This window comes from Octopus sinensis, unplaced genomic scaffold (genome assembly GCF_006345805.1).
Source record: "Octopus sinensis unplaced genomic scaffold, ASM634580v1 Contig00847, whole genome shotgun sequence".
NCBI classification, from domain to species: domain Eukaryota; kingdom Metazoa; phylum Mollusca; class Cephalopoda; order Octopoda; family Octopodidae; genus Octopus; species Octopus sinensis.
In genome coordinates, this window is record NW_021824329.1 from 2,103 (window position 1) to 17,914 (window position 15,812).

Genomic DNA, 15,812 nt, shown 5'->3' on the forward strand with positions numbered 1-15,812 from the left:
TCTCTCTCTCTATCTCTCTGTGTTTATGTACGTGGGAATATTTCTTCTTATGTGTCGGAGGCGAAGGAAAGTTTGTTAATTGTGTTCAATTATTAATTTTTAATGACCTTCGCTCTCTCTTTCCCCCTTTCTTCCTTACTCTATCTGTGTGTGCACATTTCTGCTCGTATGTGCATTCGTGCGTAGGCGTGTAGTGTGTTTGCCTCCAGTGCGAAAAAGTACTATCACCCAGATAGGATGAATGTTCAGGCAGCCGCGCCAAAATCTTCGATGCCGAAACAGCAGCGTCTCATCGCCTAATTCTACTCGATCAAGGATGACATGGAGCTCAAGAACAACAACAGCAGTTAAATCATACTCCCAAGTTATTAGTCGAAGTAACAGCTATACTTTATTTTATTGTCCCTCGAGTATAAGATATACAACGGACGTTGGCAGGATCTGATCTTCGGAAGTCGGAATGATGAAAGTTAATGCTGAAGCACATATAATTCGCCATTCTACAGCCTCTCCTACCTGCCAACCACCCCCGAACTTTCTTCAAATGTAAACACACCGCCACCCGCGCCTCCTCCGCTCAAACTTCCTTTATACATAAATAATAACAAATGCGATTATCGAAATGGCAACTAGAAAAACACTTTGCATGTAAAGTAGGGTAAACCTTGAGAGAAGTGAAAGTGTGTGTGTGAGTACGTGCGTGTGTGTGTATATATATATATATATATATATATATATATATATATTAGATGTATAATTGCCTGTAAATATTTGTGTGTGTATATATATATATATACACACACACAGTATAGACATGAAAAAACATACATTAGCATAGACATATCTGGAACATATACATACATTACAAATAGAAAAATTACCCCACTCTCTCTCTCTCTCTCTCCCTCGTGTATGTGTGTGTGTGTGTGTGTGTGTGTGTGTATGTGTGGTGTGTAGAGAGAGAGAGAGAAGAGAGAGAGAGAGAGAGAGAGAGAGAAACTCGCCCAATTAGTAAAGATATTGTCACAGATAAGAACATCCTCAATTACAGGTCACAAGTTACCACACACGTACACAAATACACACATACACAAATACACACACATACATACACAGACTTGAGAACATCAGCATAAAAGAAGGAAATTTAATTATCAATAATGAATTGGTATAAAACAAATATAAAAAAACAAACACTTTCTAAGATAAACAAAAAAAAACAACATAATATGAATAACTAAGAAAAAGAACAAACTTAAAACAAAAAAAACACGTATACAGACAAATTTAAAGGGCTATGTGTTTGTGTGTGTGTTTGTATACATATATGTACGTATGCATAATGAAAATAAATAAATAAAACTTTGAGAAACTGAAAATTGTGTGTAAACATCGAAATTTGATTTGGTGTACTGTGTGTGTATATATGTATATGCTTGTATATATATATATATATATATAGATATGTGTGTGTGTGTGTATATAGATATATATAATGTATATATATATATATATGTATATATGTGTGTGATATATATGTATATTATATATGTATATATGTTGTATATATATGTATATATATATGTATATATATGTATATATATAGGTATATATGTGTATCTATCCTATGTTTATATTATATCTATATATGTGTAATATACCATATGTATATATCTATATATATGTGTGTATATATATAATCATATATATATATATCTATATATCTACCTATGTATATATATCATACATATATATATTATTACCATATATATATATATCATATATATATATATATATATAATACCCTATGTAATATATATATATGTGTATATTATACATATGTGTCTATATATATGTGTGTGTGTGTGTATATATATATTGTGGGTATATATATTATACACACACCACACACGCACATATATATATACATGCCGGCATCAGTTGTGATTGTAGCTGGTTTAATGAATAAAGTATATAGTCATTGCTGATGTTGAAAGAGGTGATGGCGACGGTAGTGGTGGTGGTGGTGACGATGGCAATGATGTCGACGCTGAAGCTGGCGTTGAGGGTGATGGTGATTATGGTGGTAGTAATGATGATACTAAGGCTGCTGCTGATGGTGATACAGATGACAATGTTGATGGTGATGATGCTGCTGCTGAGGGTAGTGATAATATTTATTAGTGACGTTGTGGTATAGTTAGGTTTGTTGATTACCTTACAGCTGTAGTTTAACCACAGCCCAGCTATAACCAAGCTCACTTCCGGCCGTGACCTAGCCATCTTGCTTTCTATATTTTGAACTCCATAATCAAATATGTCCCTCTTTCTTTAAAATATTGTATAATATGGTTAGAGGAAAATTTAACTGTTGCTTTTAACAGATAGATCTATCACGTTGACGCTCCATCATTGGTGTTGGTCATTGTTTTTCTTGGTTAGATGCAAGTCAACCCTGATCGAACAAGCTTACAATCGAGAACATTCCAATCGTGGCCATCCCATCTTTCAGCTATGTGTGTAGTGACTTCAGGGTCACACTATCCAAGGTGGTTTTATCATCAGGCCGCGGACTCGTATGGGGCCTTACAAATCGCTTAGTAACGGGCCGCACAGATCATTTGGTATCGGGCCGCACAGGTCATTTGGTACCGGGCCGCACAGGTCATTTGGTACCGGGCCGCACAGGTCATTTGGTACCGGGCCGCACGGGTCATTTGGTACCGGGCCGCACGGGTCATTTGGTACCGGGCCGCACGGGTCATTTGGTACCGGGCCGCACGGATCATTTGGTACCGGGCCGCACGGATCATTTGGTAACGGGCCACACAGATCATTTGGTAATGGGCCGCAATTTGTGTTTTGTTTTGTTTTGGCGCGTGGCTTAGTGATTAGGTGTATTCGGCTCACGATCGTAAGGTCGTGGGTTCGATTGCTGGCGGCGCGTTGAGTCCTTGAGCAAGACAGTTTATTCAACGTTGCTCCAGGTCAACTAAGCTGGCAGAAATGAGTTGTATCTGTAACCCAAAGGGTCAGCCTTGTCACATTCTGAATCTCCCTGAGAATCACGTTAAGGATTCGCGTGTATGTGAAATACTCTGCCTCAGTTAATATCACAAGTAGGCTGTTCTGTTGATCGGATCAACTTGAACTATCGTCGTCTTAACCGACGGAGTACCAGTTTTTCGCATGATCTTCCGGTCCGTGAAAAAAAAAAAGTCGTCCCGCTTGAAACCGATTCGAGGTGCAATGATGGTTAGGGACCGCCCGCTTGCAAAACAAACACTAAGAAGTGATTTGAAGGAGGTTTGGCTGCTATTTCTGGCAGTTTGAACAACCACTAAGAAGCTCTCTGGTTGCGGTGACGTTAGCAAATACGGAAACAGTCTTCTTATTAGACTTGTTGCAATGATAGTAGTAGTAGTGGTGGTGATGGTAGCAGTAGTAGTGGTAGTAGTGGTGGTAATGGTGTGGTGGTAATAATAATAGTGGTGGTGATGGTAGTAGTAGTGGTGGAGGTGGTAGTAGTAATGGTGGTGGTAATAGTAGTAGTAGTGGTGCTGACGGTGGTAGTAGTAGTCGTGGTAATAGTAGTAGTAGTAGTAGAAGTGGCTGTGGTGATTGTCTGGAAGTAGGTGGTAGTAAAAGTAGTTGTCTTAAAGGTGGTGGCTATGGTGGTGGTAGTAGTAGTAGGAATAGTTGTGGTATTTATTCTGTAATAGTAGTAATAGCAGTAGTAGCCGTGTTATTCGTATTGCAGTTGTAGTAGTAGGAGCAGTAGTGATTGTAGTTTGGTAGTAGTTGTGGTGATTGTGATGGCAGTAGTACTGTGTGGTGGTTGCGATGTTTTAACGGTAGTAAACATAGTGGTTAGTAGTGGCTGAGATGGCAGTGTTGTAGTAGTAGTAGGTGTGGTTGTTTTCGTTGTAGGAGCTGCGGTGGTAGTGGTTGCTTTTGTGTACGAGCCGCCACGCGGTCAATGTTGTGGTGGTGGTGAAAAATGTGGTGTGGTGGTAGCGGTAGTAGTAGCAGCAGTGGGAGTGGTGGTGGCGTTAGTGTTATTGGTTGGAGTTCAGATTAAAATATGTTAATTTTTCTGAAGCTAAATAGACAAGTTGACTCGAACAGATATTTAAATGAATTAAAATATTGGATTAAAATAAATATTTAAATAAAACAGATATGGAAATTTATTTAGCGACAAAATAAATGAAAAACAAAATTAAATTAACAAATTAAATTAAAAATGTAAATGCAACAAAACAAAAACAAAATGAAGGCAAACACAAAACGAACGAACGGTTAAAATTATAGCCTGTTTTATGAAATGGTTCGTTGCTGTTGTTTAGTCCCAAATCAACATTGCTTGAACAGACTTACGATCAAAGACATTCTAACCGTGACCGTCCTGTGTTTTTTATTATGTACAGAAAACCAAGGGCTGCAATATCCGACGTATTTACTTGTTTCAGTCATTAGATTGCAGCCATGCTGGGACACTGCCTTGAAGAATTTTTAATTGAATGAATCGACCCCAGTACGTTTCTTGAAATGACAAGCGACAAACCAGCACAGGATACCAAGCGTTCGACTAAAATTCTTCAAAGCGGTACCCCAGCATGGCCGCAGTCAAATGTCTGAAACAAAAGCTACATATGCATGCATATATATATGTGTGTGTGTGTGTGTGTGTTTGTGTCTGTTCCTCACTATACTGCTTCTCAATAGGTGTTGGTGTGTTTACGTTCCCGTAACTTAGCGGCTCGGCAAAAGGAACCCGATAGAATAATCACCAGGTATTACAAGAAATAATAAGTACAGGGGTCTATTCGTTTCAGTAGAATTCTTCAGGCGCTGCCCCAGCATGGGCGTAGACTGAAACGAGTAAAAGATTTATACACGCACGTATAGTATAAGTGTTTCTTTGTAGACTATTCATTTAGCTCTGTGACAGAATATAGTTTTACATTTTACCACTCAGGAGACATTAAATATTCTATTCTCTCGCTCGCACACACATACAGAGTAAAAAGGTATTGAAGAACTTTACAAAGTACAGCCTAATTAATCTAATTGAGGCTTTTATTAGCTCTGGGTGGTCTACAACTAATTAGAACTTAGGCAAGGCTATGATCACTGTCTGTGTAAAATAAATAAACGGAATGAATAAAATATATTAAAAGAAAATCTTTTACTTGTTTCAGTCATAGGACTGCAGCCATGCTAGGGTATTAATTTGGAGAATTTTAATCGAATGAATCACCCTAGTATTTGTTTTTTTTTTCTAAGCCTGTTAATTATGCTATCGGCCTCTTTTGCCGAACCGCTAAGTTACAGGGATGTGAACAATAACACCGGTGGTCAAGCGGTGGCGGGGAAAACACAGACACAAACACACGCCATTTAACGTACATAGTATATAGTTACGAGATTGCCAATACTACATCTCCAACGCATGAAACTATTGGTAGCTTGTAACTGTATGTTGGGAACAATAATATCTCTTACTGGATGGAGCACTTTTTTTATCCTACCCAAGCTCTCCCCCCCACATATATATATATATAGTGTGTGTGATGGGTTTCTCTCAGTTTCCATTCACCAAATACAGTCATAAGGCTCTGGTCAGCTGAGGCTACAGAAGAAAACATTAGCCCAAGAAACCGCGCAGGGGTATTGAAACCGGAACAATGTGGTTGGGAAGCAAACTTCTTACCACACAGCCTCGCCTGCGCCTATATCCACGAAAAATAAAATGCACCATAAAATAAATAGAAAAACTATTAGTTCTAAATCTCTGAACGAGAAACACACCAACAGTACTGTAGAGTAATGTTTATTTGCCAACGTAAAGTGGTAATCCTGGTTAGGACGAATGTTACTGCTATTTAGCCCCAGGAAAAAAAATCTTTGGCAAAATACAAACATTGATTCATAGATATTGCTTTGAGCTGAGTGGGGACACTAGCTCCCTTGTTCGAAACTATAAAGACGCATTTAGTGCGTTGTTAGCCAGCTGGAGATTTTTTCCCCTGGGGTTAAATAGCAGTAACATTCATCCTAACTAGGACGGCTACTTTACGTTGGAAAATAAACAGTACCATAAAATGATCTTTCGTGTCGAATAATAAACGAAGAAGGAAATGAGGAAATCTTCTAACAACGCAGAGAAGTTGAGAAACCTTTCTATATTTCAGGCGCAAAGGCCCATCTTCAGAAGGATACAGTCAAAGAAATGTGCGTCTATGTAGATCCTACCATTTGGATAGCCGAATAGGTAGTTTATCCCGTTTAGGTCTGGTGCTTGTTCTAGTAGTGTCAGTTTTTTAAATGTTGATGTTGTTAGTGCCATAGAGGTCACACTGGAGCTATAGGTTGGTGGCAGTGCTGTTAAAAGTGATCTTCTACATTAGTGATTCTCATGACCCTTGGTCCAGATGACCCTTGGTCCAGATGACCTTGGTCCAGATGACCCTTGGTCCAGATGACCCTTGGTCCAGATGACCCTTGGTCCAGATGACCCTTGGGCGTTCATTTAAGATTTTGTAGCTAAAGTTTATGCGAAATATATTGTATTGTTGTATTTCGGGACGGTCATTATTTTTTTTCCAAATAAACACACGCACAATATATTTGTTCTTCACTCGTTTGTTATTATTCATATTTCAACTCATGTCCATTGTCCACGAGTGAAGAACAAACATAGTGCGTGTGTTTATTGGGCAAAAAAAAAAGAAAAAAAGAAAAAAGAAAATGACCGTCCTGAAATACAAGATGTTTCAACACATGATTTCACATCAGGTATCTTGCAACACAAATTGATAAACGTAATGAAACATATTAGTTATACTTCTACAATGCAATAACCACTCGCCATATCGCGGTTCACCTATCGCATCCTCAGTATATCGCGGATTTCTCTGGCTAATATATGTAAATTTATATCGTGGACTCCTCAGTATATCACGGGTTTCTGCGGCCGATAGGTATTTATATATTTTTAGATTTCAATTATTTCTGCGATAAAATAAGCATTTTCACGCCTAAAAATTAATAGACGTAAACTGAAAGAAGCGTGTCGTGTGTATACATATATGTGTGTGTATGTGTGTATGTGCGTGTATCTGATTGTATCTGTTTACCCCTTCATCACTGCTTGACAACCTATTTCTTTACTACCCACAAGGGGCTAAACACAGAGAGGACAAACAAGGACAGACAAACGGATTTAGTCCATTATATCGACCCCAGTGCTTAACAGGTACTTATTTAATCGACCCCGAAAGGATGAAAGGCAAAGTCGACCTCGGCGGAATTTGAACTCAGAACGTAGCGGCAGACGAAATTTCGCCCGGCGTGCTAACGTTTCTGCCAGCTCACTGCTTGACAACCGGTGTTGGTGTGCTTATGTCCCCATAATCGAGCGGTTTGGCAAAAGAAACCGATAGAATAAGTACTAAGCTTAAAAAATAAGTACTGGGGTCGATTTGTTCGACTAAAACCCTTTGAGGCAGTGCTCCAGTATGGCCGCAGCCAAATGACTGAAACAAGTAAAAGAATAAAGAATATATATACATGTGTGTGGTGTGTGTATATGTATGTGTGTGTATGTAAGTGTGTGTGTGTGTGTGTGTGCAGACACAAGCATGGCTGTTTTTAAGAGATTTGCTTGGCAACCACATCGTTTTGTGTTCAATTCCCCAGCGTGACATCTTGGGCTAATGTCTTTTACCGATGCCTTCCAAGTGAATTTGGTGGATGGAAACTGCACGGAAGCCTAGCATGTATGCGCGTACACTCGTGCATATGTGTGTTTCTATACCCATTGCTTGACTGCCGATGCTGGTTCATATACGCCCCCGTAACCTTAGAGTTCGGCAAACGAAACATGATTAAATACCTGACCTAACAAAGAAAAAAAAAAAGGAAAAAATACTAGAATTGATTTATTCGAGTAAAACCCTTCAAGGCGGTGCTCCAGCACTGCCACAGTTCAACGACTTACAGTAGTAAAGGAAATATGAGCAATAATTCATACATTTTTCAAATTCCATGGGGCACATAGATGAAAAATTAATTAAGCGAAAATAATTTTCAAAACAAGAGTATTAAAATATAATTAAGACAACGTTCTTATTTGTATGTTTGCAATAAATAGGTTATAAATAACAATAATGTTGTTTAACTATCAATTAATTTCAGAAGTAACATTAATTAATTGTATACAATGGCAGCGTGACATTTTTAGCGCGGCCAAGTTTATCTTCGCGCACACATTATACCAAAGTGTCAATGTCCCTACTGTATTAGCTCTTTCCCCCCTTTCTTACTACACACACACACACACACACACACACATATATATATATATATACAAATATTTTATATTTATACATACACATATACAAACATTTATATATATATATATATACACACACACACACGGCGAGCTGGTAGAAACGCTAGCACGCCGGGCGAAATTCGTAGCCGTATTTCGTCTGTCGTTACGTTCCGAGTTCAAATTCCGCCGAGGTCGACTTTGCCTTTCATCCTTTAGGGGTCGATAAATTTAAGTACCAGTTACGCACTGGGTCGATGTAGCCGACTTAATCCCTTTGTCTGTCTTGTTTGTCCCCTCTGTGTTTATCCCCCTTGTGGGTAGTAAAGAAATATATATATACACACACACACACATATACAAACACATTTATATATATACATATACACACGTATATGTATATATATACGCATATAGTATACGCACACACGTATGTATATATATACACGTATATAGTATACGCACACACACACACACATATATATATATACATATATACATAGTGAGAATTTACAAAAGTAACAAAAGACGAAGACGGGTGTGTAAACAACAAACAGATGTATTAGTTTAATGCTCGGGAAGTGAGAAAGTCATACGTTTCGTGCCTACGCTGTATATTATATACACAAATACACACACGTATATTTATATATACACTTGCGTATATGCATATATATACACACATGCAAATGCATACATACATAGACATATGCATACATATACGCATATATATACATATACATGCATATATTTGCATACATATACATACATACATACATTTTACATACACATATCGTGGCACTCCGTCGACAAGGGTTCCAGTTGACCCGATCAACGGAACAGCCTGGCGTGAAATTAATATGCAAATGGCTGAGCACTCCACAGACACGTGTACCCTTAACCTAGCTCTCAGGGAGATTCAGTGTGATACAGAGTGTGACAAGGCTGGCCCTTTGAAATGAAGGTACAACAGAAACAGGAAGAAAGAGCGTGAGATAGTTTTGGTGAAAGAGTACAGCAGGGTTCGCCACCATGCTCTGCCGGAGCCGCGTGGAACTTTAGGTATTTTCGCTTAATAAACACTCACAACAAAACCGCGATCCTACGACCGCGAGTCCGCCGCCATAACCACTGGGCCATCACGCCTCCACCATACACATACATAACACACACATTTACACATGCATCCATACAGACACACATATACATATGCACACATATGGGTACCCACACATGTACACATGCCTCTGTGTGTGTGTGTGTATATATATATATATATAAACACTTATACAGAATCTTATGATCAATTTTTGGTCATCGGACTGCGGCCTTGCTGGGGCAATTCGACACCAGTACTTATTTCTTTTGAAAGCTTGGCACTTATTCTACTGGTCTCTTTGCCGAATCGCTACGTATAGCATGAACAGAAATCTGTAGACCACGCCACTGTGTGGTATTCATACTCCAAAGGCGGCGAGCTGGCAGAAACGTTAGCAAGCCGGGCGAAATGCGTAACCGTATTTCGTCTGCCGTTACGTTCTGAGTTCAAATTCCGCCGAGGTCGACTTTGCCTCATCCTTTCGGGGTCGATAAATTAAGTACCAGTTACGCACTGGGGTCGATGTAATCGACTTAATCCGTTTGTCTGTCCTTATTTTTCCTCTCTGTGTTTAGCCCCTTGTGGGTAGTAAAGAAATAGGTATTCCTACTCCAACTTTCTACGAAGGATAGTAAAGAGAGAGAGAGAGAGAGAGAGAGAGAGAGAGAGAGAGAGAGAGAGAGAGAGAGAGGAATTCCATATAGGGTAGCTTCTAATGTTTAGCTCCCAGCAATGAGTATTGTTAGTATATAAAGTGTCCAGATCTTGAAAATAGTCGATAGGGGGAGCTGTGTGGTGAAGAAGCTCGCTCCCCACCCACGTGGTTCAGTCTCGTTGCGTGGCACCGTTGATAAGTGTCTTCTAAGCCAACCAATGTCTGGCAAGTGAATTTAATGGATAGAAGCTATGGGCAAGTCCCAGCACAAGCGTAACTGTATGGTAAGAAGTTTCCTTCTCTACATGGTTCTAGGTTCAGTCCCACTGTGTGGCACCTTGGGAAAGTGTCTTCTACTGTAACTTCGGGCTGACCAAAGCCTTGTGTGTGGTTTTGGTGGACGGCAACTGAAAGAAGCCCGTCAGAACAGTTTGTATGTGTGTGTGGGTCTCCCACCACCGCTTGACAACCTGGGTTGTGTTTATATCCCCGTAACATAGCCGTTCGGCAAAAGAGACTGATAGAATATGTACCAAGCTTTTAAAAAAATAAGTACTGTGGTCGATTAAAATTCTTCAAGGCAGTGCCCCAACATGGCTGCAGTCTAATAATGTGTGTATTTGTCTCCCACTACTGCCTGGCAACAGTAAACTAGCGGTTCGGCAAAAGAAACCGATAAGTACCAAGCTTAAAAATAAATACTAGATCGATCTGGTGGACGAAACCCTTCTAAGCAATACCCCAGTATGGCTGCAGTCCAGTGAACGGAACAAGATGAGATATTTGTGGTTATCCTGGATTATATATTACATTAGCCAAGTTATTCGATGAGGATTATAGGTTTTTTTTTTAAAGACCAAGCAACGGCCATGTCTATGTTTAATAACTATGAAGTATTTATGTCATTGTAGAGTTATGTCTGTGAATCATTATGCAGTCTCTTGGTAGAATCGATTTTATCGAGTTCTTTCGTTTGGAACATTGCAAATGTATTTTATTCATCGATGTATTGTTATGTTGAGCTGATAATGTTGATGGGCGGAGGTGAGCTTTTGCTAGTTTGTATCTAGATGTGTTAGTTTGATACGCGGAATGCGCGGATGTATCGATTATTTATGAGGTGAATGGGGTTTCAGTTATGATGCTATGGCGTCTCCTCTGGTGTTATCTGTATTTGTTACGAACCAGGATATGTTGTGTGCATCGAAAGTTTCCTTAAGGATGGTGTCAATCATGTACTTGCTCTTTTTAAACAGTGTATCTCGGAATACATACTCCAATGTGACCTGTTTATTGAAAATTTCCTTAAGGACAGTGTTTATTTACTTTTTTTGTATGCATCTTATATCTAGAAATACACTCTCCAACGTGTCTTATGACATCATACAAACGACATATTTTCAGCTGGTCAAGCGACTGTGTAGAGGTTCCTAAACTGGTTCACAATTGGCAGACGCACACTTAATGAAAACTGACGGGGTAGCCAATCAAATCTGCTGCAGTAAATTCAGCTTTGGTCGTGTATTTAAAACAATATAAAGTGTTATAATATGTAACAAGTAGGACGGTGGTTGTTTATTCCGAGAACAGTTTTGACCCAGTAGACATATGGTCAAAGGTATTCCAGCCGTGATCATCCCATCTTTGCCTATGTAAGAGTACATCGCACAAAATGCCCTTACCTTTAAGTCGAATGTGATTTGATTACTGTTTTTAGCAAATCGAGAGACCGCATAAAGCCACCTTCCTAGCGCTCTTCCCCACTCACCATCACAGACCACTTCCTGCAGCAAATTCAGAACAACTGTATTCCAGAATTTTTTAAAGTTTTTTTTTTTTTTTTTTTTACACCTAACACCTTTTTGGCCACCCCATTATCACCCCGATTTTCTTCAATGCCCCTCTGTATCTTTCCACCGCCCCTAAGGGAGCAGTATTGCTCACTTTCGGAATCACTGGCATACAGGCTTCCTCGTTGGCTCATAAACGAGGAAGATGAAACAGCGCCAGCACTTCAGCTCCTGGCTTAAGTTATTTCAGTTCTCGCTACTAATGTCAATAGGAAGGTACGAAGATTGTTAATGAATTGTTTTAATTTTATACAAAGCTGAGCTGAGTGAAACGATACGTTGTGACGTTCAATAACTTCCCTGTAGTCTTGTGTGAGTAAAATTAAAATGAAATTGACAGAGAAACTAAAATTGAGTCGACTTCCTCCAGCCGGATAATGACGTCATACTCTGTATAGACGGTTCGTGTTATGAGCGATGCAATCATTACAAAATTTACCACTTAACGCGTGAATAAAGACGTCTGTTACGTAAAAAGAAATCAGCTTCGCTGTAAAGAACTTTTAAAGCAGCAAAATAGCATAAAAAGGGAGATAATTGCGAAATGAACATTTTGTGAATCGCAATTTTGATTTTTATAAATAATCCATGCACAAGCATGGCTGTGTGGTTAAGAAATTCAAATTGCAACCACGGGGTTTAGGTTTCAATCCCACTGCGTGGCAGTTTCGGCAATTCTCTTCTAATATAAGCTCAGAACGACCAAAGCCCTGTAAGTGAATTTGGTAGACGGAAACTGAGAAAAGACAGTCATTCATATATATATATATATATATATATATATACACACACACACACCTATACATACACACAATTAGGCACATATGGTGTGTGTTTATACACACGCACACACACGTGAGATATTTTGTCTCGCTTGTTTCAGTCACTGGACTATGGCCATGGTGGGGCACTACTTTGAAGGATTTTAATCGTGCAAATTCAATTCAGAACTAATTTTTTAAAGTATGGTACTTATTCTATCGGACTTTTAAAACGCACTGCTACGTTACGGGAACGTACTCAAACCATCATCGGTCGTCAAGTGGAGTAGGGACAAAAAAAACACCGTTACCACCGTTTGCGTCTTCCAAATTCACTCACAAAATTTTGACTGTCCTGGAGCTAGAGTAGATGTTATCATCCCAAGGTGCCGCGCTGTGAGACTGAAACTGAAATCACATGGATACCAAGCGAGCTTTTTAAATTCACAGTCAAAATGAAAAGCATTCGATTCCTGCTCCATAAATTTGCTGTCTTTCCAACCTCACTTTATACAGAAAATACTGATTAAATAGTTCGAATTCAGAGAGATCTGGGGAAAAAAAAATCAAAACCAATTGTAAGCTAAAAGTGTTTCAAACTAAAGAATCATACGCCAGCGATAAAATAAAGTCTGACAGCATGAACGAGTGCAAGAACAAATAAATATCGGAATTAAATAAACAAAAAAGATATAGAATAAACTATTCTGGTATTTTGTACAATTACAAGAATATCGAAAGTAAACTTTACTGCATTAACAAAACAGAACACCCACATTGCTCCTTGGCAAAAAACACTTAACGACTAACGTCTGAAGTTGGTTATTTACATATTTATTTTAAGATTAACTTGAGAGAAAATTGGAACATCTAAATAAATAGTAATCGGTAAATGAATAATTCTTAGGCTTAAATAACCTTTATCGCAGCAATTGGCTGTTGCTTAACACTGTCTAACAAGAGATCAATCGTGTGAAAGACGTCTACAAAATGGCTGCGGTTTTATCGATAAAACCGCAGCCATATTTGTTATTATTGAGTAGAAAGTATGTGCGTGAGAGAGGGAGTGTGTATGTGTGTGTTTGCTGTGTTATACGTAGAATTTTCTTGTATGTTCTTCAACCGACAGAATTGTCTAGGGCAGAAGACGACTACGTTTTAAGTTGTTCTGTACCGAACACCTTCACAGGAATCTACAACATTTGGAAATGGTTTACTTGTCTTTGACAGTTCATTTAAAAGGTTATTACTAAAAGGAGACTGTAATATACTGAGTAAACAACCAATAGCAGATGAATATTTCCTCGCCATAACTCAACGCTGGAGTTGTTTCTTATTCGACTCTGTACAACCGGAAGTGACTTGGGTTGAGATGGGTCATTCACGTAAAATACTTCGCTCTGCATAGAATAACGACTATTTAGTGCAGTATGCGTGAAATTATCTTTGAATATCAATTTTCGACGAACTTCATTTCTAGAATTTTTCGTTAGTTTCCTCCATAGACACATCTTTCTGGGACAGACATTGTCACAGAATTTCACAATACATTGGAACCAAAGTCTGTTGCTATCACGTAGTCGGAAAACTTCAAAGAAAGGGCTTTTGATAGTTCCGTAGTTTGAGATAAATCCGATGTTCGATGGGAATACAACTCCATCACCGCAACCGTTATGCAAGAATTGGTAAAAACTGTTCCGGCTGTAAACCCAACAGTTTTCGGCTACAAAGTTGGTGCCATCAATATTGTTCAGTATTTGTCCTCTCAGTTGAACCTGAATACCAAATACAAACAAAAATTTCAAATTACTTACTAGCCACTGTAGTGTCTGAATTAACCCTCAACTTTATTATGAAATATATCCATAAAGGCGCAGGCGTGGCTGTGTGGTAAGAAGTTTCCTTCCCGGTCACATGGTTCCGGAATGAGTCCCACTGCGTGGCGCCTTCGGCAAGTGTCTACTATAGCCTCGGGCCGACCAAAGCCTTGTGAGTGGATTTGGTAGACGGAAACTGAAAGAAGCCCGTCATATACATATGTGTGTGTGTGTTTGTCCACCCACCATCGCTTGACAACCGATGTTGGTGTATTTATGTCCCCGTAACATAGCGGTTCGGCAAAACAAACCGATAGAATAAGTACTAGGCTTACAAAGAATATATTATAGTGTCGATTTGTTCGACCAAAGGCAGTGCTCCAGCATGGCCTTAGTCAACTGACTGAAACAAACAAAAAATATAGGCGCAGGCGTGGCTGTGTGATAAGAAGCTTGCTTCCCGACCACATGGTTCCGGATTCAGTCCTACTGCGTGACACCTGGATTAGTGCCTTCTGCTGCAACCCCAGGTCTACCAAAACTAAGAATGAATTTGGTAAACGGAAACCGAAAGAATCCTGTCGTGTGTATATAAGAAAAGGAAATGACAAAGTAGACGATTATTTTATGAAATCCATTGGCTTACTGCTGTTTCTGCAATAAGATGCAGTGCCCGAGTAACACCTTATAGCTTCATCAGAAACTGCAATATGAAATGCAGCTGTAAGTTCATAAGATAACTGTTTACTCTGTCATCTCATTTTCTTATTACCGATTCGTTCTGAACCCTACACCAAATTATTATCACAATGTCTAAGCAAAATTATATATATATATATATATATATATATAGTGTAAATCTCACCACAAAAAAAAACAAAGAACAAACAAAAATAAAAACAGCGCGAGGACGTGGTAAAGTATTAGCAGACACTCAAGGAAGGAAAGAAAGGTAGTTTTTCGTTTCAAGCAAAGCTCTTCTTCTGAAACAGGAGACAGGAAATTCCAAGAGAAAAGGAAGACGGAGGAAAAAAATCGCCAACGATTCACATGTGGTTACATTTTGAAATGACCAGTTTGTCTCCCACTCTATCGCTTGACCACCTGTGTTGGTGCTATGTCCTCGTAACTTAGCGGTTCGGCAAAGAAACCGATAGAATAAGTACCAGGCTTCAAAAATAAATACTGGTGTCGTTTCGTTCGGCAAAAATTTTTCAAGGTGGTATCCCAGCATGGCCACAGTCTATTGACTGAAACAAGAATAAAAAATAAAAAAAATTTCCCCACCGTCA

At 39.0% G+C, this 15,812-nt stretch overlaps 1 protein-coding gene across 1 annotated transcript; it reads right to left on the minus strand.

Moving 5' to 3' along the window:
• Window positions 1–13,938: 13,938 nt before the first annotated feature.
• On the minus strand, window positions 13,939–14,478 carry LOC115226972 (the record flags this gene model as incomplete). Its single annotated transcript, XM_029797925.1, has 1 exon — window positions 13,939–14,478. A coding segment is annotated over one exon (540 nt), but the record flags the coding sequence as incomplete, so codon positions are not given.
• Between the last annotated feature and the right edge of the window lie 1,334 nt (window positions 14,479–15,812).